The 22632-nt window shown below is 49.0% G+C and overlaps 1 protein-coding gene across 2 annotated transcripts in view; it reads right to left on the bottom strand.

The window, feature by feature from the left end:
• The window catches only part of LOC127037980 (trypsin-3-like), a 38773-nt gene that overhangs the window by 2153 nt on the left and 13988 nt on the right, over nt 1–22632 (bottom strand). For both annotated transcript variants that reach the window (XM_050930294.1, XM_050930295.1), the window contains 5 exons: nt 9669–10498; nt 8297–8386; nt 3604–3766; nt 932–1185; nt 100–236 (listed from right to left, as the gene is read on the bottom strand). In XM_050930294.1, coding sequence (XP_050786251.1) covers nt 100–236; nt 932–1185; nt 3604–3766; nt 8297–8342 — 600 coding nt within the window. In that variant the 5' untranslated portion in view covers nt 8343–8386; nt 9669–10498. The remainder of the gene's footprint in view (nt 1–99; nt 237–931; nt 1186–3603; nt 3767–8296; nt 8387–9668; nt 10499–22632) is intronic.

Genomic DNA, 22632 nt, shown 5'->3' with positions numbered 1-22632 from the left:
AGGCTGAGAAGGGTTTGCAGGTCGTAGGGGACAAAGAGTATGGAGCTGTGTGAGCTTCGACACCCGGCACCTACCCTGCTCTCCAGGATGCCCCCTTACCTGGCATGAGTCTATGCCGCCCTTTTCCACGCCAGCGCAGAACATGTTCTCTGTGATTATGCCCCCGTAAGTGGTCTGGCACCTGGCCTGGCTGATGCTATAGATATCTGCACACCGCAGGACACTTGGGAACAGCCCTGGGCAATGACAGAAAAACAGGAGTTCATGAGTAGGGAACAAGGTGCAAGAGAAGAAAACTTGGTGTAAGTCCCTCAACTGATGTAAACTAGCAGAGAGCCACTGACTTCAATGGAGCTACAACTCATTGACCCCAGCTAGGATCTGGTCTCATTGACTCCAATGGAGCTGTGGCCGATTGACCCCAGCTGGGATCTGGCCGTATTCCTTTTGCAAAAAAGGAAAATTTTGATGAGCAGAAAAGACAGAAAAAAAATCCTCATTTCAGATCAAACATATCCTTTCATTTAAATCCAGTATTTTATGTGATCTTATAATATTTCATTGTGATTTGAAGCATGTCTGAAACGTTTTTAAATTGTTTTGAAAACAAAAGAAAAGGAAATTTCAAAAGGAAACATTCTGAATAGAAAAAAAAATTCAAGCCATTGTGTCCCATTGTTTTCAAATGCAAAGTTTTGACTATTTTCAGAATTTTTTTTTTCTGAAATGAATGAAATCACCTCGAATGTATGGGACACTTTGGTGTTGTCGAAGTTGCGTTTTTCATTACAAATCATTCTGTTGAAAAATTTCCCCCAGGAGAAGCCAAGAACCCTTGACAATTCATTAACGAGGTCTCCTTAAAGAGCTTCTACCCCCTCAGCAACCTGAGCCCAACCTCAACCTCCCTCTAAACCCCAGCATGCCATACTTTGGGGGGACCTGATAGTGCCCCATCCTGACACGACGCATGGTGTTCCAGGAGAGGGACAACTGGTAGCCAGGTTGATTGTGTTCACGTCGTTGTTGAGTTGAGCTGGCGCATCCAACTCCAGAAGCATGAAGTCATTGTCATAACGGCGGAGGTTGTACCCTGGATGCACAAAGAAGTTGCGGACTCTTCGTATCTGTTCTGTGGGTTCCTTCGCCCGTAAATTATAATCCCCCACATGCACCTGCACGGATCTGTATGGAGAGAGGACAAAGGAAGAGCTCAATGGCTGGCAATTCAATGGTAATATCTGGCAAGCAACCAGAATTGGGCCAATAATGGATTTTTCAGTGATGGGGTAGTCTCTGAGATCTCATCAACTTGGTTCACCAAGAACTCAGTTTCACTCCAATCTTGTGTTTTTCTTGACATACACTTAGACTCCTCAGAGCTGATCAGAATCATGTGTAAGGAGTGGGTACAGGGTATATCACAGAGCCAAAGAATACAGGTATTGGTTACTTTATATACAAGTTTAACCCTATTCTGATGCATGCGTCCTCCATTTTACATGCAATCATGCACTTTATGGTTTATCCGTTTTTTTCAGGTCCAAGTCCTGTACATATCATGCTTTGTTCTCATGCCACATGTGCACGGTATATTTTGTTGGTTTTCTCCCTATCTGAATAGTCTCCTTCCACAATTCTTAGCTATTGTTGCTGACACTACTATTTCTTGCACCTGGTTTTACACAGCTGAGATAAAAAATTTGGTAAAATCGTTCTGAATTTCTGGGACATTTTGATGTTATCAAAGCTGCAGTTTTCATCAAAGATCATGAATTCCTTGTCCTTGGCTTTTGAGTGGGGCGACCAGTTGTTCCAATAATATCGAGATCGTCCCAATATAAAAGGTTTGTGCAACTCTACCTCTCTCCCTGAGCAAAAGTTTCCTGGTTTTTCACACATGCTAGCAGCTCATCCTACTTTTGGGACCCATTTAACACAGTTATTTTTACTTTTGCCTTGTTCTGGATTCCTGCGGCTCTCTCATGCCAAGTTAAACCAATATGCGGGAGCCCTGAGAACCACAAAGAGTAAATCTGGGCCAAAGAATTTTCCAGTGAATCAAAAAGTCAGGGGAGAAAAGTTCATTTTGATCATGACGAGACATGGCTGAAAGAAGAAGTCTCAAATTGAAAATCGAAACGTTTTGAAAATGTCAACATGAGATATTGCAATTTTTAATGTCTTATTTATACTTTTCAATTAGTTTTCCAAATGCAACAAATATACCAGCTTCATTCGAATACACAAAGAGAGGTGGGAGAAAAGGAGGGGAGGGGAAGGACAGATCTATCTGCAGGATTTGCAGTAATTACGGAGATCTAAAAAGGCAGCCTGAACTGCTTTCGATTTTTCAGGCACTCCCCTTCTGCAGAACACCAAGCGTTCATTCCAGGATTTAAATTCTCATCGAGTATTTCCCGGAGCCCTCCACAGGCTCCCTCCATTCAGGGCTCTGGCCTTCAGCTTCAGGGTGGGGTGTGACACTCTGCACCCCATATTCATCATAGTGATATGATTATGATATGAGTATGACATAATTATGATGCATCTTGTGCACCATGGCATGTGAGGTGTCAATGGAAAATGTGTGCTTTGCTTTGCTATGTAGGCTTTGCTAAATATGATTATCCTGTTTGCAGGCAAGTAGCATTTTTGTATCTGGAGTTATGAATATTGATTATGTATCTGTATTTCAAATATGTTTGCTCCTGGGGTAGCACCCTCAAGGCAATTTGCTTCTAGTTTGGCCAGCACATCGTGAGGGAACTATTCAAGTTGAATGGCCCATCAAAGAATGCTTAACTCGCAATGGACCATGGAAGAAGCCTATCCACACTTGATGGACTTTCCTGAGGACATTCTAGGGCTAATGGCCCCTGTTATGACTCAGGGAAGCATGGGTGTGACCCCTGCCTGTGGATGTTGGTGTGAGGGCAAGCTTGGAGGGCTTTGCAGCTTGTCACATCATAGTGTGAGAGGGAACCCAGATTGGTAAAACAGTAGCACCCCAGTTCCAGTTTGCATCTGGTGGGGGTTGCCAGAGGGGGGCTTGGGGCTTTAGCGCTGCAGGGTGCGCCAGCCCCATGGGGTGCACCGGGGCTCAGGGCTCCAGGCTTCAGCCACAGGGCCCCAAAGACCCCCTGTAACCAGTAGGGGGCTGCAGACCCTCCGATTGAGAACCAAGAGCATCAGACTGGAGTCAAGGGGAAATATTTCCCGGAGCTCCCCTCCATTCCATCAGCTCCTAGAGCACCTGCACATGACCTGCCAGTGGGATGCTAAAGGGGCTGATGCTGGCGAGCCTGGGGGCGAGTTTCCCTCTGTACAAGCCGCTGCGGAGAGCGTTGCTGGCGTGCTGCGTCCGTGCTGTGGTGGGCACATCTGTACAAAGATACTGGAAAACTACAGAGGGTGCAGAAAAGAGCCACAAAAATGATTTGAGGGCTGGAAAAAAATGGAGGAGGATGGGGCTGGCTGGGGTTTAGAGGACGCAGAGGGAGATCTGGGTACGGATGGGGAACACCAAGGGAGAAGATAAGGACTGGGGACGTGGGTTACTCCCATGCATCTACCTCTCTCTCCACCCCAGCACTGACTTACCTGATATTTCTGTTGCAGTGCGCAGCAGTTAGCACCCACTTCGGGTCTATCAGGCTCCCGCCACAGTAGATGTGGCCGTTCCTCAGGAGAGCCACCTGGTAGGGCCGGGAGCCATTGCGGCAGTCTCTCCCGCCAATGATCCGGTCTCCCTCTGAGACTGAGTCTGCAATGGAGAGTGGCAAACAGCAACTGAAAGCAGGGCAGGGGGCAAGGCGGGGCAATATGGATTGGCCCGTGGCAGGATGCCCATGAGCTGCCGCTCGCACGCGGTCGTGCAAAAGCCCAAGGCGGTCCGAGGTTATACCCGGCGAGGTATTTGCAGTAGTGATAGGGATGTATTCATAGGCAACATGTGGGGGGGCGTGTGGGGTCACGTGCCCCTCCCCTAGATTTCTGTTGGCCTGCCAGGAGGGAGGCTCTGTCCTTCTCCAATGCGCCTGTCCCCAGCACGCTCGGCCCCCCTCCCAGGCAGGGAGCGGAAAGGGTGGGACCAGCCGCTCCGGGTCGCTGCTCTGTGCAGTGCGGCGGCTGCCTGAAAGAGAGTCCGGCAGAGGATGTGGCGGCTTCCACCCCCCACCTGGGCCTGGCTGTCAGGGACAGAGGCTGAGTGAGCAGAGCCCCCTCCTCCCCCTGCACATTTCCGGCTCACTCGGCCTCTGTCCCCGGCAGCCTGGCCCAGGCAGGGAGAGGAAGCCATCGCCTCCTCAGCCAGCCACCATCCTGCACAGAGCAGCAACCCTGAGCAGCGACCTTCAGCCACGTGAGAAGGGCTCTGTCCTGCTCCTGATCCAGACTCTGGGCTCGGCTGCCAGGGACAGGGGCCAAATGTGCCCCCAATATTTCCCATGAAACAAATTCGGGAGGGAAGGGGACCCCCTTTCAGGTTGTTCAGAACCTTTTGGTTTTGACAAAATCATAGTGTCATAGATATATGGGACTGGAAGGGATCTCCAGAGGATGTTGAGACCAGCCCCCTGAGGCCGAACCCCCCAAAATACCTAGACCATCCCTGTCAGATGTTTGCCCAACCTGGTCTTAAAAACTTCCAATGATGGGGATTCCTTGGAAGCTGATTCCAGAGCTTAACTATCCTGAGAGTGGAGAAGTTTTTCCTAAAATCTACCCTAAATCTGCCTTGCTGAAGATTGAGCCCATTGTCTCTTGTCCTGCCTTTAGTGGACATGGAAAGCAATTGATCACTGTCCTCTTCATAACAGCCTTTAACATGTGTGAAGACTGTTCTTAGGTCTGACCTCAGTCTTCCTTTCTCAGGACTGAATGTACCCAGTTATCTTAACCTCTCCTCACAGGTCAGGTTTTCTAAACCTTTGATCATTGTTGTTGCTGTTCTCTGGACTCTCTCCAATTTATCCACATCTTTACTAAAGTATGGTTGCCCAGAAGTGGACACATTTCTCCAATTGGGGCCTCACCGGTGCTGAGTAGAGTGGAACAATTACTTCCCATGTCTCTCATATGGCACTCCTCTTAATGCATCCCAGAATGCCCAGAATGATATTGGGCTTTTTCGTAGTGCATCACACTGCTGACTCATATTCCATTTGTGATCCACTATCACCCCCAGATCCTTTTCAGCAGTGCTGCCACCTAGCCAGTTATTCCCCTTTTTGTAGTTGTGCATTTGATTTTTCTTTCTGATGTGAAGTACTTTGCAGTTGTCCCTAACATGCTTCCCTTTGAGGAGAACATTATCCACCACTGTAGGCTCAGACGGCATAATGTTTAGGCATGAAATGTGTTTTCCATCCAGAATGTGGAGCATGCATCATGGATGCCAGTATCTCTGCAGTTGCACATCCCACATGCGAGATGACACACCATCTGAGTAGATTGATGTGGAAGTCAACCTTGGAGTTGGTTTCTGGAGCCTGGTTTGATGGGTCTCATTTAGATCTTGGAAGAAGCATCATCCCACAATGATTTCACTTCCTGATATGAATTAAATGGTGGAGTCATAATTCTGAAGAATGAGCACTGGGATCTGAGATGGCACTCAGCTTTGAGATAGGTTATTTCAATTGTGAATGATCCATAGACACAGCTGGGAGAAGCTTCAAGACCAAGTCAGATTTCTCAGACTTTCCTTCTGAAGTGGTGTGTGTTTGGAGACTGCATTTGTGAAGACTCTAGATGCTAATGATACACATCCCCAGCTGCAGTCTTTGCCCCTAGCCCATCTGGTAAATTTTGCACAAAAAGGCAGAATATTGTAGCTGAGATGCATAGGCCAATAGTCTTTTCAGTTCTTCAGATTCACCATCCATGGTCCACATCCAGCAGCAGCACTATTATCCCATGTGTTGTGTTATCAGAGATGTCATCAAACGATTTTTCCCAAGAAAATTGGCATATCTAGTGCATGCCACACTAGCATAGGGCCCTTACCTAATAGCTACACTAGAGGATAGAAGCTCAGGGGTACAGCTGGTTGGAAAATTTCCAGTGGAACAGCTTTTTTTATTGGAAAATGCCATTTTGTCGAAATGGAGACATTTCACAGGGATCATATCAATTTCAACGATATTTTGTTTGGAAAGAAATTGACATGATCGGAATGGAACATTTCAATTTTCATTTTGAAATGACAATTTGTTTTGCTATTTTACTACCTTATTTAATTTATTTAAATTCTTTACAAATTAAAAATTGGAACTAAACTCCTCAATTGTACCAAAATTAAACAATTTTCATTGATCAGAACTAGTTTTTTTGAAAATTTCATTTGAAAATGTCAGAATTTGTTGGTGTGGTTCTGATTTGGAATGAAAATAAATTTCAAAATCACAGGATGTCTCGCAGAAGATTCTAGTTCCTGCCCAACTGCATGCGCAAATCTACAGGTGCACGGAGCAGGATCCTTTCATTTAGAGAGGAAAGGCTTATGGTTTTACATATTGGGTCCTGGATCTTATCCCAGCAGACAAGCTAGCCAGGGGCATCATTAACAGGGATGGATAGAAACTGTTTTAATGGACAATCAGGGTTTCAGCAAAACAGAGCTTTTCTATTCCTGGGGAAAATTTTGATTTTTTTTTTATTTGGAACTACTGCTGGCACCCTTCTGCAGTATTGCAGTTTGGGTGCCCCATATTCCTCTATAAGCCATGTATCACAGAAGGACTCCATCTCCCATGATGCATCACAGCCAGAGACTCCACCTTCCCTCACTATGACTGGGAGATGTAGTCCAACCACAGAGGTTGGCCAATAGAGAAGGATGGGAGCCTCAAGCCCCCATACTACAACTCCCATGAAGCATTGCAGTAGTATTTCCAGATCAGAATGTTTCAGGGTGGTGGTGGTTTGTTTTTGTTTGTTTGTTTTTGTTTTTTTGGGGGTGTTTTTGGAAAAGTCAAATTTTTTTGGGTAGGGGGAGCAGAAATAATTTGTTTTTTGGAATAGACCATCGCAGGCTAGCTGGTGTTCTCTGCTAATGATGTGTACAATTTGCTTGAGCTGAATATTTGGGGAGGCAGAATTTACATATAAAATCAACTTTCTCAGGCAGGGATGATAAACTATTGTAGGCGGTGTTGGTATCAACACCTAGAGTCAAGGTTGCCTAACACTTTCCGTGATCAAACCCTGTTTTCAGTGGCTGAAAGCTTCTCCAAACTTTAACTCTTCAGGCAGAGATTTTCCACGCTTGCTCTATGAATATGCTCTGGAAAGATCTAGTTCAGCCTTTTCCAAGAATGAGGTTTGGAAATGATAGGTCAGTTTTGCAATGTTGAAACAATTCTCCAACCACTTTTTGAAATGCTCTAGTGCCTGGGTAGCAGGGACTTGAAGTTTTGCAAAGGAATAGCCCTGGGGTCAGGGAGGTGCCTTTTGCTGTTCCCATGAAAATTCCCCCAGACTTGGTTAAATTATAAACCTCTGGAAAGCACAATTTACACATACTCAGGAGAGCAGGGGGTTGGTCAGTGACTGGCATTTCTAGGCTTTATTGTAATACAAATAATAAAAACTGTCAAACTTTTTTCTTCCCACCAGAAAATGCCATTGTGTCAAAGTTGAAAATTTCTGTGAGAATGTGTTGATTGTGATGCAAATCCTTTAAAAAAGTTCAAAACAAAGCAGTCTCCTGTATGGACTTGGCTCCCCAATCAAACTACATTTTGGATGATGCTCACAGCCAGAGACTCCCCTAATGCATTAACTTCTCCTCACCAAGTGCTGCATGGTGCATCATGGGATAGGTAGTTTGACTAGGCCATTGGACATTTTTGGAAAAAAACATTTTGATTTTATTAAAATAATTTTTTGTTTACATGTTTTTATATTAGACATGATGATCTATAAAAGTCATATATTTTGATATATGCTTAACATTTAAAGGCATTGAAATCTCAGTGAAACAGATTCATTTTTTGAGAAATTTAAAAATTCTTTCCTTCTGTCCTGATTCGGGCTGAAAACAGATTGTGAAATCATGGCTCCCTGCCTGCCCTACAAACAATAATGAATAATCAGAGACGAGCCTGAATATATTAATTCCCTTTCATAACCCATGGAATAGATAATGGGAGTGCTGGGAACTTCACTCCTCATTAGCAGGAACCTATCTTAAGCAACATCTCTGAGACGTTCCTGGAAGAGCCTTGCGGTGAAACTGCAGAACCTTCTCACCCAACCCAACTTTGGCTTCTCGCTTGACTCTTTTTCCTACCTGCTGCTGCCCCGACTACCAGCATCGCGATGATCAGCAGCTCCATGGCGGTTGTGGCGATAGATAGAGTCGGCGGAGTCACTGGCTTTCCTGCAGGGAAAGAGATCGAAAGGGAATTGGGAGGTGCTCAGGTACTACCGTAATGGGGCCCAGATAACACCTCAGGTCTATTAATTTCTCTATTATTAAGCTGGTTATGAGGGTTTCGCCCTCCTCTGTTATTGGAGTAACACATTAGAAGGGGAACTAGTAGGAGAGGGGTGGGCTTAGTCCTGTTCATGGAAATTTTTGTGATCTGGCTTGAGATTTAGTTCCCCCTACAGATCAGATCTTTTCATGGAACATGCCGCTGGCGTCTTGAGGAGGATGGATGCCTCACAGCGAAGGTGCACGCTTAGGATTCAGGAAAGCCACACTTGAGTTCCTGTTCTTCCACAGGCTCTCATGAGCGAGCTGTTTCTCTGCACCTCGGCTGCCCTGCCTTTTATCAGGGGATGACAGCACTGCCCGACACGGGGAGGAGAAACGCACTGTGATCATCTGTTGGCAATGGGGGCCCAGTGTCCCGCAGCTCAGCTCCATCTTCCACTTCCGCCTGGTCTCAGCTGCCCCCAGCGGCATGTTCCATGAAAAGATCTGATCCGTAGGGGGAACTAAATCTCAAGCCAGATCACAAAAATTTCCATGAACAGGACTGAGCTCACCCCTCTCCTACTAGTTCCCCTTCTAATGTGTTACTCCAATAACAGAGGAGGGCGAAACCCTCGTAACCAGCTTAATAATAGAGAAATTAATAGACCTGAGGTGTTATCTGGGCCCCATTACGGTACTACCTGAGCACCTCCCAATCTTTATCCTATTTATCCCCACAATCTGTTGGTGAGCAGGGCAGGGCTATGATCCCCATTGTACAGATGGCAAAACTGAGGCACAGATCCTACAGGCCAAGGTCCTACAGAGAGGAGCAGCAGACCAGAGATTAGAAGCCATGTCTTCCAAGTACCAGCTGAGTGGCCAAAATGCCAAGCCATCCGTCTACATTGAGTGCCTCTTGCCATCCCGTATAATCCCCCCAATAATACAGCAATGCACCTTGGCACCCCATTATCACCCCCAATAACAATGCAATACCCTCATGTTACTCTATTGTCCCCTGAAACTTGAGAGATGCCCCCTGGTACCCCATAGCCCCCCAATAATAAAGTGATGCCATCGGCAGCCTGTAATCACCCCAATAACAGAGAGATGTCCCAAGCCACCACCCTACATCACTCTCCAAACCACAGCTATCTCCTTTCCACCCTATCACCATGACATCCCCTCCACCCACCAGCCAGGCATCACAACAGGGGCTAGACTAGCCTTGCTTCACCTGTAGCTCCTGGCAGGGGGCCCTCGGGAGCGGAAGAGGCTCCGGCACTTGTGTCTTGGATAAAGCTCAAGATCCTCTGGGATGGGTCACTTTTTATACCAGGGAAATGGGCTGTCCCTGTGAGTCAACATGATCGTTGTATCTGGGGAGCTGCCCCACTATTTGGCAGCCAGATGGCTCCCTCCGCCCTCATGCTCCTGGTTTCAGTAGGCTGGATCCCACGGAGTTGCAGGAGCAAACTGGCCTTTGTTCCTGCCTCTGTCCTCTGCAGGGGAACCTGGCAGGAGTTAGCCCTTGAAATGGCACCTTCTCCATTGGCGAAAGCGACTCCTTGAACCTTCCACTCTGTCTCCTCGCATGAGGACAAGGGGGGAAAAAAAAGGAGATGGAGAATCGGGGCGGGGAGGGGAGCAGAGATGAGCCACAGGGACTTGGGGGAAGACGGGCCTGAGGACTTGCCTACACTTGACACGCTCCAGCGAGGGGTTGGCCCATTGGCGTAGTCAATCCATCTCCCCGAAAGGCAGGAGCTAGGTAGATGGGAGAATTTTTCCATAAACCTAGAGCTGTCTACATGGAGGGTTAGGATGGCTTCACTACATCACTCGGGGGTGTGAATTTTTCACTCATCCCTGAACGACATAACTGGGTCAACTTTGTTTTTTAGCATAAACCCCGCCTACACCATGTGCGATGGAAAGAGCCAGATCTGTTCCACTGATCCAAAAGCAGAGCAAGAGGTGGCTTGGTCACGGCGTGTGCATATCTTCACAGGAAGAAAAACCTGCGTACCGATGGGCTCGTGAAGGAACGAGAACAAGAACTGGTGGCTGGAAATTAAAGACAGACACATTCAGGTTAGGAATAAGGCACCGATTTTTCACAGTGCGGGTTGATTAGCCGTTCCCTGATGGATTCTCCATCGTTTGACAGCTTCCAGGGAAGCGCAGGTGCCATCCTGGGAAAATGCTGACTATGGATTGGAGTCAATGCAGGGGGAACTGGGTGAATTTCTCCGACCCGCATTAGACAGGAGGCCAGACTAGATAATCTCTAAACCCCATCTGGCCTTAGAATATATGAGTACACCTACATTGTGATGAAAGACCCCCAGTATGGCCACACCTGGCCTGGGTCAGCTGACTTGGGCTCACAGGGCTTGGGCTGTGGGGCTGAAAACAGCAATGTAGATGTTCAGGCTTGGGCTGGAGTTTGAGCTGGGCAACCCCACGTGAAGGGGGGGTGGGTTGGTTTCAGAGCCAGGGCTCCATCCCAAGTGGGAACCTCTGCGTTGCTATTTTTAGCCCCACAGCCCAAACCCTGTGAGCTCGAGTCCAATGATCCGGGCTCTGAGACGTGATGCCGCTGGGTTTGAATTGCGATGGAGACGCAACTGATGAATCTGTGAGTTCAATGCCCATAAAAGGGCTTGTATTTTTCATGCAATGTGTAATTGACCCATGGAACTCACTGCCACAGGAAGCTGTTGAAACCAAAACCCTAAGAAGATGAAGAAGGGAGTGAAATAACCGGAATTATCACAGTACGTGATTGCAAACCAATTAGTGTCTGGGACGATCAAACCTCCTCTTTCAGGGTTTGAGTTAATCTCTAATTATAAGAGAGCAGGGTGATGATTAAGATGTGTTTTCTGGGAGGGGGACAGATTATCTCCCATCAGGCACTGCAGGGGGTCTCACACCTTCCAATGAGCGCTGGCAGTGACCAGATGCTAGACCAGATAGGGAGATTGCTTTTTTGTAAAAATAAAAGTGTTGGATTCTGTTTATTTGCCTTCGGGTTTCGATCTGCTCATTTTAGGTCCTTATCGGGCCTCCCATCACCTTGGTATCTGGGCACCTCACATTCTTTAATATATTTATCCTTGCACACCCCTGAGAAGAAGGTAGAGGCTGCTACTCCCTTTAGGGTGACCTAATAGCAAGTGCGAAAAATCAGGATACTTTTTTTTAGGAGGGCGGGGAGGGCATATTTGCCCATATAAGACAAAACCCCTAATATTGGGACGGTCCCAATAATATTGGGAACTTGAGTCACTCCAGTTAGGGTGGGGCAGGGAATGATTTTCCCATCCCAGGAGAATGCTCAAGATTTTGAAAAGCTGTCCCATCTCAAAAATCTTGACAAATGTTGCCATTCAACAAAGGAAAACAAAACCCATCTTGATTTGGGTCAGCTGCAACATTTCATTGAGAACATTTCTAAAGCTTTCATTTTGCTTTAGCCCTTTTAACCCCATTTTAAAAATGGATATAAATTCAGTGACAACACTTCGTCATGCCGGGATGTTTTGACAATGTCACACCTTTCTCCCCCCCAGCCCCAACTTTTTTGGCATTGGGAACTTCACCCAAACAAATCCTGTCCTGGGAACAGTTTCAGTTTTGACACCTTGGCATTTTATGGGGGGAAAAAAATTCCCAGCCACTCTATCCATTGTGCCGATAGGGAAACTGAGGCAGAGAGCGAGGCTGAATGCCTTGTTGAGAATCACACGGGTAGCTGGGGGGTGGAATAGATCTCCACCATGACCTGGGCTTTTAAGGGGAATGTAGGTCATGTTTTCCAGCTTTCTTTTGGAATCACAAGCGCTTGTTTTGATTCTGGGCCAGCCACAGGACTCCAGCTGCTGGGGCTTGGAGAAAAGCCCCAGCTGTCAGGAGACCTGGCAACCTTGCTCCTTGTGAATGTTGGCTGTACCGAGTATTAAGAAGGAGCCGCTCTGAGTAACTGGCTCACATCCGGTGCCCCAAACTGGTGCTGTGCCAGCCCGGTGCTGACAGTGCTGGGGGCTGATAAAGGGAAGGCTTGGGTTGACTCTACCATAATACACCTAATAAATGACACTGTACAGCGTCTAACACAAGGGTGTCCTGGCCGAGGTCTGCGGCTCCTAGGTGCTATCGTAATACACCCAGTTAACAATGCACAGCACATAGCACAATGGATCCCAGCCCAAATATGGGGTTCATGGGCTCTACCGTAATACACCTAATAAATAACAATGTTCAGTGCTAAGCAGAGCGGGGCACTGATCTGTGACTGGAACTCCAAGGTGCTACTGTAATAGGAAATGCTGAGCACCAGGGGGGTGGCCTATACCCTGCCACTCAGAGCATCTTAGGCACCTATTTCCATGATTGAGTCTCCTCTGGAAGCCATCTCCCAGAGTTAGACACTTAAAGCATTTTGTTCCCTGTGGAAGGCTGGTGGGGGAGCACTCTCATCTCACAGAGTCACGGTTGGAAGGGGCCTCAGGAGGTCATCTAGTCCAACCCCCTGCTCAAAGCAGGACCAATCCCCAGACAGATTTTTGCCCCAGATCCCTAAATGGCCCCCTCAAGGATTGAGCTCACAACCCTGCGTTTAGCAGGCTAATGCTCAAACCACTGAGTTAGCCCTCCCCTCAGTGCCCCCCTCTGCTTTCTGTGAAGAAGGGATTTGAATGTGGGTTTCCGGTCTCCTAGAAGACCACCTGGGCTATAATGTCATCCTGACCCGCTTGCAAGGTTCAAGTCAGGCTTCTCACTCTCCATAGCCCACGGCACTTAAAAACGTTTCACTGAGTGAAAGCCACGAATAAGTTTACGGTCAAAGAACAGAGCTCCAGGCGCTAGAGATTAAGAACTTGGGAAGCAAAGGGTCATAGCAGAAACCAAATTGTAGCTCGCTTCCTGGAGCTGAAACGTCACTCGCAAAAACGTTCCCCCATCTCCGGCAGGATGGTTTGCCCCATGTCCTTTCCCCAGTGTTTGCAACCAGGTTGGCTCAGATGCCCCTTCCATAAGATCAAGCAGGTTGGTGGTTAATCTTTGCAGGTGGAAGGATGTCAGGGTGACTCTCTGCACCCCCAACAGAGCTTCAAGGTTCATCCGTAAATAGAGTCCTGCTGTTTACCTCTTCCTGTTAATTTCCTTCGGCAGCCTCCAGCCACTCTTCGTTAGCATTTGACTTAGTGTGCCGATCAACTTCTGTTGTACACCACGCAGTACACAGGGGTGTTAGGATATAGATATTCAGGCCTGTCTGTAAAGGGCGAAGGATTAAGCTCCCTAACAAGGGGTCTGGCAGGCCACCCGCTGGCTGGAGAAGTTTGTCTCAAGACACGATACCTTTGAGTGACCTGCTTGTAGCTGCAGACCTAGAGAACACAACCGTTAGCATCACCATGAAGTTCTGGAACAGCCGTCCAAGAGGAGCAGTGGGCGCAAAACACCGAACTGGCTTCAAGACGACTGAACTGGATACCTTTATGGAGGGGATGGTATGATGAGACTGCCGACAATGGCATGTAGCCGATCTGTGACTGCTAGCAGCAAATATGTCCAACGGCCGGTGATGGGACACTAGATGGGGAGGGTCTTTGAGTTACTACAGAGAATTGTTTCCCAGGTGTCTGCCCAGTGGGTCTTGTCCACATGTTCAGGGTCTAACTGATCACCAGATCTGGGGGTCGAGATGGAATTTCCCCCCAGGTCAGATTGGCAGAGACCCTGGTGGGGTGTGGGGGCGGGGGCGCGGTTCTCACCTTCCTCTGTAGCATGAAGCACTGGCCACTTGTAGTTTTCAACTAGTGTAGATGGTGGATTCTCTGTAACTTGAAGTCTTAAATCATGATTTGAGGACTTCAGTAACTCAGCCAGTGGTTAGGGGTGTATTACAGGAGTGGGTGGGTGAGGTTCTGTGGTCTGCAATGTGTGGTAGGTCAGACTAGATGGTCATGATAGTCTCTTCTGACCTTAAAGTCTATGAGGCTATATCTCCTCACATTTTTTCCATATGTACATCCTGCAATGATTAGCATGACCAGTGTGACTCAGACATCCAGTGGAGAGAGACCTTCCACGACCTCTTTTGGGGAACCTATGGGATCCCTGTACACCTATGTTCTCCTCTGCCAGTTGGCATCAAAAGGGCATTGGTCACGCAAACATAAGGCTGGAAAAGCTGGAGATATACCACAACGTTAATCAGAAGCTAGACACCTTTGAAAATAATTCTTGGCCACTGGCTGGAAAGACTTCTTCACCAATGAAAAGATCAGAGGAACCGGCAACCAGCAGTTTGTTTCCACCAGAATCTGAAGGAAAGGCTTGACGCAGCTGGAGCGTGTGGACTCTGGATGCCAAGGCGCGGGAAGCTGTCAAGAAGAAACTAACTGGTGCGAGGACAGATGGGCACCCCCAGGAAACCTTCAGAAGAACCCTAAGTAGGGAGGGCAGAACAGTTGATGTCAACAGCACAAAGCAGATGGAAGCAGCAGCAGATGACAGAGAGAAATGGAGGAGGCTAGTTTCTGCCCTGATGGGGATGAGATGTTGGTAAGTGCCTGGCAGGGCCGGCTCCAGGCACCAGCAGGGGTGGCACTCTGGGGTGGGGTGGCGCTCGGGTTTGTTTGGGTTTTTTTTGGTTCGGCAGGGCGGCGCTGGAGGGTTTTTTTGGCTTGTTTTTGTTTTGGCGGCGCGGTGCTCAGGGGGGGCAGGGGCTTGGGCAATGTGGCGTTCGGGGGGCTTGGGCTGTGCGGTGCTTGGGGGGGCAGGGGCTTGGGCAGCATAGCATGGCGCTCAGGGGGGCGAGGGGCTTGGGAGACATGGTGCTTGCGGGGGCAGGGGGCTTGGGCGGCACGGCATGGCACTCGGAGGGGTGGGGGGCTTGGACGGTATGGCATGGTGCTCGGAGGGGCGGGGGGCTTGGGCTGTGTGGCGCTCGGGGGAGCGGGGGGCTTGGGCAGCATGGCATGGCGCTCGGGGGGCGGGGGGCTTGGGCTGTGTGGCGCTTGGGGGGGGCGGGGGCTTGGGCAGCACAGCATTTGGGGGGGCGGGGGCTTGGGCAGCACAGAATTTGGGGGGGCTTGGGCTGCGCGGTGCTTGGGGAGGCGAGGGGCTTGGGCGGCGCGGTGCTCGGGGGGTGAGGGGCTTGGGCGGCGTGGTGTTTGGGAGACTTGGGCTGCGCGGCGCTTGGGGGGCAGGGGCTTGGGCAGCGCGGCACTCGGAGGGGCGCGGGGTTTGGGTAGCACAGCGCTTGGGGGGTTCGGTGGCACGGTGCTTGTGGGAGGGGTGTTACGGCAGGGTGGCACTCTTTTTTTTTTGCTTGGAGCAGCAAAAAAGTTAGAACCAGCCCTGGTGCCCGGACTGCTCCCTGGCAGAAATTCAAGTATCTAGGACTTTAGATGTCTAGAGGTTTGGATGGCAGCCGAACAGCAGTGGTAAGGATCTCAGTGGCACAGAAATGTTCACTAAGATGCCAGATTTTTTTGTGGCCTTAGCCTTTACAGTCTAAATAGACAGGAGGGACAAAAGGGAGAGGAAAAACTGAGGCCTGGAGCACAGAAGTGATTTGCTCAGGACAACTCAGGAGGTCAGTGGTAGAACCCAGGATGCCAACGCCCACTGGGCTTTTCCTGTTTATTTGCATCTGCTAAAATTCACAAATCTTTTGGGAGCTGTTTAAATGCTGGTGAATCGCTGACGACAGGAGCCTGGCAAAATCTTTCAGCTGAAATTTTTTCTGGGAGACACTTTGCGAATTTGTGTCTGTGCCAGTGAATTTGTTGTTTCTAAACCAAACCAAAATGAAGAGATTGCAAAGGGAATGAAACGTTTCATTTTGAAATGTATTTGGTTTGTTGGTGCTAAATGAATTTTCTTGTCAAAATTTCTTTAAAAGAAAATTCAAGCACATTTAAAAATGGATGAAATTGAAACGAAACGTTTTGATTTTGATTAAACTGAAAGTTTCATCTGACATTAAACCAACTTTGTTTCCTGATTTTTCCAATTCACCAAAAAATTCAAACCTTTCCGTTTCTGGTCCAACCCGAAACAATTCCTCCCCCACCCCAACTTTACAAAATTGCCAGCAGACTGAAAACCCCATTATTTGCCCATCTCTAATTATACAGAAGAAATAGTTAGGTACTGACATTTTGATGCCTAGGGGAGTTAGGCATCTAAATACTTTGCTTGCTAGGAAAGTGAGGTCTGTAAATATCTTTGATTTCTATGGCAGTTCAGCACCTAAATACCATTGGGATCCATGGGAATTAGGTGCCTAACACTGTGGAGGATCTGGGCCTTGTCCCAAGTAGCCCAACATGCCTTATGGCACATTCTAACCAAGCCCAAGGAGAAACTTATTTTGAGCATCAGCAAAATCGAGTGTGACCGCCCCCCTACCCCATTTTGGTTCCGTACATGGGTGGGACTTATAGGGTGGGTGGAGCTGGGATGGTCACGCCCATCTCTTCCTCCCTGACCTGGCGAATTGAATAGGAGCATTGTCAAACCAAGGGATCCTGCTCTGCTCCGGTGGGAGGATGTTTCATTGGGGTGATGAGCCCGCTCCCCTGCCGGTGATGGAGCAGGGAATGGAAAGCTAGTGCTCTAACCACTGGTCCATCTGTCCTTTCTGAGCCCAGCAGGTCAGCTCCCCCTTACCTAGCCATCCTGCCAGCTCCACCCGGCCAGATTCCTTCCCAGCAGGGTCCTCCAGATCCTATCAGAGGCAGATTGAGATTTATTGGGGTCCTGGGCACAAAGAACATTTGGCCCCCCGATACCCCACTTGCACCACCCCCTGCTTCTCCTCTTCCCCCCAAGACCCCACCCCCTGGCCAGGGTGGAAGTTGGAGCCGAGTGACAGTAAGAGCTACCCAGGGAGCCCCAGACCCTCTACCTGCCCCGGGTGGTGCACCCTGGGGGGCAGGAACAAGGGCTGAGAGATGCTCTCAGGTGCCTGGTCCCCCGGTCCAGGGCAGGTGGAGCATCTGGGGCTCCTCGCAGTGGCCTGGACTCCCTGGATAGCTCTTACTGCAGCCCCCGCCTGGCTTCCGGCCTGGCCATGGGGAGGGGCCCAGGGGGCAGGGGAGGAGCAGGAGGTGGGGCCTTGGAAGAAGAGGAGGAGCAGGGGGCAGGGCCACAGTCCTGGCACCGGTGGCCCCCTACTTCTACGCAGGTTCCGGTGCTCTGGCGGGGGCCCCCAATTGGCCAAGGCCCCTGTGTTCATCCCCCACTTTGCAAGGGTAGGACTCTGCCAGACCAGGTCTGTGGCTGGGAAATGACCATGAGCGTTCGGTACGACGATAAGTGATTCACTCCAGGTTAGGGTTGCCAGTTTGGGCTGCGTGTCTTCCTGGAGGTTCCATCACCCACCATAGTCTTTAATTAAAGGCTGCTCTTTAATTCCTGGTGACTCCTGGACAATCCTGGAGCGTTGGCAGCCCTACTCCAGGCTGGCTTGTGAAGTGAGCAACTCCTTGCAGCTGCTGGGCAGCGTTTGATACCCGTGACCCTCGAGCTGCTGATGAGGGTGGATGCCTAACTGATGTCTGAACCCTTGAGTGTCACCTCAGGCCAGTGGTAGGGAGCACTGGAAGATGCACAACTGTTAGAAGGCATCTATAGGGCTACCACCCTCTCCTGCCCTAGCCCACCAGACCCCACTTCCTGCCCAGAACCAGGGAGAGAACCCAGGAGTCCTGGCTCCCTCCCACCCCCCCTGCTGCAACCACAAGACCCCACTTCCTGTCCAGAACCAGGGATAGAACCCAGGAGTCCTGGTTTCCTCCCCCCCACCCACTCCAACCACTAGACCCCACTTCCTGCCCAGAACCAGGGAGAGAACTCAGAAGTTGTTTCATGGGAGAGTTCAAAATTTTTGTTTTTCCTTCCGATTGGGAACGAAAACAAATGTCCAAATGTTGAAATTTCCCAATGAACGGAGATGCAGAGTTTTGACGGATGTGAGTTATTTCTTTGTGATGAAGAATGTTTGTTGCCCTTTTGGAAAACAACAGGCCGCACGTGGATGTGGTGCCGGAAATGTTTTTCGTTATCAGGGTGTAGTATTGGGAAGCCTTTTGCAATCACAGGGCGTGGGCGTCATTCCCTCATCTCAGCCTCATTCCCTCGACTATTTAAACACTTCACGCTTTCTTTCAGCAGGTGTTTGTGAAGGACCCTGTGATTTCATCGATTTTAAAAATCACAAGGAACCTGTGATCCATCCATCCTATCATCCTGCATAGCCCAGGCCGGAGAACCTCCAGCAGGGAGAGATTTCTGTTTCCAGTTACACACGGGCTCCAAGTGTGACTCATAAACAGGGGAATCTCGAGTGGGAGCAGAGTGGTTATTTCACCTCTGGAGTTGGCACTGCTGTGACTGCTGCTGGAATCTTGTGTCCTGAATAGAGACTAGGAGTGGCTGGGTCACTGCAAAAAGTAATTTTCCCTCTGTTGATATTCACACCTTCTTGTCAACTGTTTGAGATAGGCCACCTTGATTGCATTGGCCTCGTTAGCACTACAAAAGTGATTTTCCTTCCCTTGGTACTGGCCCCTTGTTATCGACTGTTGAGAATAAGCCACTTCCATCTTAATTGAATTGGTTCGTTAGCACTGACCCCTCCCACTTGGTAAGGCAACTCCCATCTTTTCATGTGCTATCATATGTACTCTGCTTACTGTATTTTCCACTCCATGCATCTGATGAAGTGGGTTCTAGCCCATGAAAGTTTATGCCCAAATAAATGCATTAGTTTCTAAGGTGCCACAAGGACTCCTTGTTGTTTTTGCTGATACAGACTAACACGGTTACCCCTCTGAAACCATTCATTAGGCAGCAAACTAATATTAATTAAATAACTGGGTCGTTTTTGCAATCCAGCCCTGTGCCATTATTCTCTGTGCCCCGAATGATCTTAAAACCAGGATAACACCGGCTCTTCAAATGTGGCGCGTAATTCACATAGACTTGTGAGCAAGAAGGAGGTGCACGGCCGCTGCAAAAAACTGGCTCAAAAAAATAAAGAAACACTGGCTCTTTTGTTTTAAGTTCTGGTGCTGGAGGATGGACAGGTCACATTTTCAAGCTTTTCTCCATAAGGGCAAGAAACTTTCTTTTTTTCTTAATGAAACCTGCCACTGATGGTACGTACAGCCTGATGACCGTGACAACTTATCTGTGTCACACTTACGGTCAGCTTAGACGGATCATAAACTGAAGGCTGCTCCTTGCTTTTTCATTGTCTCGCTCATCTGACGGTGAAAAGAACCAGCTCTGCGCCACAGCTGACAACTTTCGTGCAGTAAAGAAGCCCCCCTCAACTTTCACAATGAGCCAAAAATCCAGCTAATCCCATTTCAAAACAAGGCGCAAACAAGCCACTCCCTGAAAATGCCAACACTGTATGTGACTATATCCCCCCGGCGTGCAGGCTGGGACTGTGGTGGGCCCGCTGGGCACCCCTGACTCTCTCTCCCCCCCTTGCCCCTGCTTGCTAGGGTGACCTACAAGAAAAAGACCCAAATATCAGGACTGTCCCTATAAAATCGGGACATCTGTTCACCCTGCTGCTTGTCTGGAGATGATTGGAAAAAAAAAAAAGAAGCTACAAGCCAAACAAGCAACAGGCTACAAGCCAAAAACTAGCCAACAAGCAACTTACAAGCCAGTTAAGCTAAACCCAAGCCCAATGTCTGCATTTTTCCCACTGGTTTAGCATGTCTGCTCCCCGCTGATTGAAAGCTCAAAGCTTCCCAGAAGTAGAGGAGCAAACCAGTCACTGGGCAGGGTTGCTCTCAGCTGGTTCGACCAGACCTTTCATGCCAGGGCTGGGTAATTACCTTGTAATTGGCTCTAATTAGCTCTGCTGCAGCATTCCTAACCTGGAGCTCTTCCAGAAGGTTGATTCACGTATGAGCCCGCAAACAGGGCTGGCTCCAGGCACCAGCCGACCAAGCACGTGCTTGAGGTGGCACCTTGCAAGTGGTGGCCAATCTTCGGGTGGCGGGGCGGCGCTCGGGGGGTTGTTTCAGTGGGGCGGCGCTCGGGGGGGGGTTGTTATCGTGGCATGGTGTTCGGGAGGGTTGTTTCAGTGGAGCGGGGTGGCACTGGGGGAGTTGTTACAGCCCAGCGGGGTGGCGCTTGGGGGGGTTGTTTTGGCGGTGCAGCACAGCGCTCGGGGGGTTGTTTCAGTGGGGCAGCGCGGTGCTCGGGGGGGGGGGTTGTTATGGCAGAGTGGCGCTTTTTTTTTTTTTGCTTGGGGTGGCAAAAAAGTTCGAGCTGGCCCTGCCTGCAAACCTCGGAAAGGAAACTGTGTCCCATCACACCGTTGGCCAATGGATCCCTCCCCCATGGTCCATGCTGAGGCTGATCTTTTCCACTCGCCACTTGCAGATGCCCACACTGGCTGTGCAATGGAACAATGGTGCAGAGCCCAATGCGTAGCCGGGTGGCCGATTTCCCCACGCATCCTGCATGCACATCAGTGTCACATTGGGTGACCAGGTTTCTTGATTTTATAGGGCCAGTCCTGATTTTGGGGCTTTTTCTTATATAGGTTCCTATTACTCCCAGTCCCTGTCCCAATTTTTCACACTTGCTGTCTGGTCACCCTAGTGTCACAGGGTCCATGACCTGCCCCTCTCCCTGGGGCCCGCTTGCTGCCCCCACTAAGGCTCAGAGAGGCTTTGGCATTGTGCAACACCCGTGTCTTTATTCACTTAAGATTATCCCACCACCAGTGTCTATTTATAGACAAGTCTTGCAGGATTGGTCACCTCCTTTACAGGCAGAGGCAGCTTTCAGCTGGGAGGCCTCCAGTTCCCTCCCTGACTGACTTCTCCCTGGGTGCCTCCCCCTCCCGACTCTCTCCCAGCCTTTTTAGCCCTTGGCTTGTCAGGCCAGCAGGTGTTGCCAATCCTCAGGCCGGCATCACACCTTTTCCAGCAGCCCCCATCAGCTTCCCCTGATTGGAGCTTACTGGGCAGGGGCTAATTAGGTGCTTTTGCCCCAGCACCCTGCTACAATCAGCTTACGCTGAGTGCTTTGCAGTTGGGTGTTATCCTAGTTCTCGTCCTAGCAGCAGTGTCGCAAGGATGCACATTGTCAAGGGATTACACGAGTCAAAATGGCCTGGGCGTGGATGGAAGGCAGGACTGCCTAGCGATTAGGTACACAAGAGCAGAATGGGGCAAAGAATGGAGTTTTTGGTTCTCTAACCATTCTGAAAAAGTTGGGGGGAGATTAATTTTAGGTTGGCCCAACAACGAAATTTTTCAACATTTTCAACCAATCTAAATGTTGAAAAAAAAATCATTTCGGGGTCAAATGAAACGATTTCAGCTTGTTTGAAAGATTTTCAAACTGTTGTCAAAAATGAATCTGAAGGTGATTTTGAAAGAAAAGGCATTTTGACTCCAAACCATGGAACTGTTTGGTTTAGAAATGCCAAAAATGGAACGTGTATAAGGTCTGTTATTTCCTCCACCAAAGCGATTCAGTAAAACGGACATGAATTCGCAAGATGGTGCAGTCGACCTGAATCTGCATTTTTTTTTTTGCCCAAAAAAATTCTTCTCAGGAGAGCTGGATTCAATTCCTGGCTCTGCTACTGACCTCTGTCAAGTCACTTTGTCCCCCCAAGCCTCAGTTTCCCCATTGGGATAATGATATTGACCCTCTGGTGTAAAGTGCTTTGAGATCTACAGATGGAGATCTGTAAAGTCGTCATTTCATCCCCTCTCCCAAAGCTGCCTGTTGCCCTCTTCTCTTCCCCACTCTTACCTCCCTGGTTCCCTAAGGAAACCTACACCTAAGCTGTGTATTTGCATCTGCTAGCACCTGCTCTTTCATGGAGGCAACGCCTCCTAGTGAAGGCACCTGGAATTGCTCCTCCTGCAATTTTCCAGCTGCTTCTGCAAGTGATTGTGAGTAGCTTAAATGTCACTAGATTAAGGGTGTCAAACTCAGTGGGAGGAGAGGGCCGTACTCCAACTTTAGTTACGGTTGCAGGCAGGGATTTAAAATCAGAACTGGAGTTGGAGGGGAATTTTCCATCAAAGCCATTTTTGGAGCAGAAAAAAGTGGTTTCTGTGAAATCGGCGTTTTCCACGCGTTGTGCTCCAATATTTGCATTGTCCACCAGGCAAATTGTAATGTAA

The sequence above is a fragment of the Gopherus flavomarginatus genome, chromosome 20 (assembly GCF_025201925.1).
Source record: "Gopherus flavomarginatus isolate rGopFla2 chromosome 20, rGopFla2.mat.asm, whole genome shotgun sequence".
Taxonomy (NCBI): Eukaryota; Metazoa; Chordata; order Testudines; family Testudinidae; genus Gopherus; species Gopherus flavomarginatus.
The sequence above is the reverse complement of the archived record's forward strand: the minus strand, read 5'-3'. Positions and strand labels throughout refer to the sequence as shown.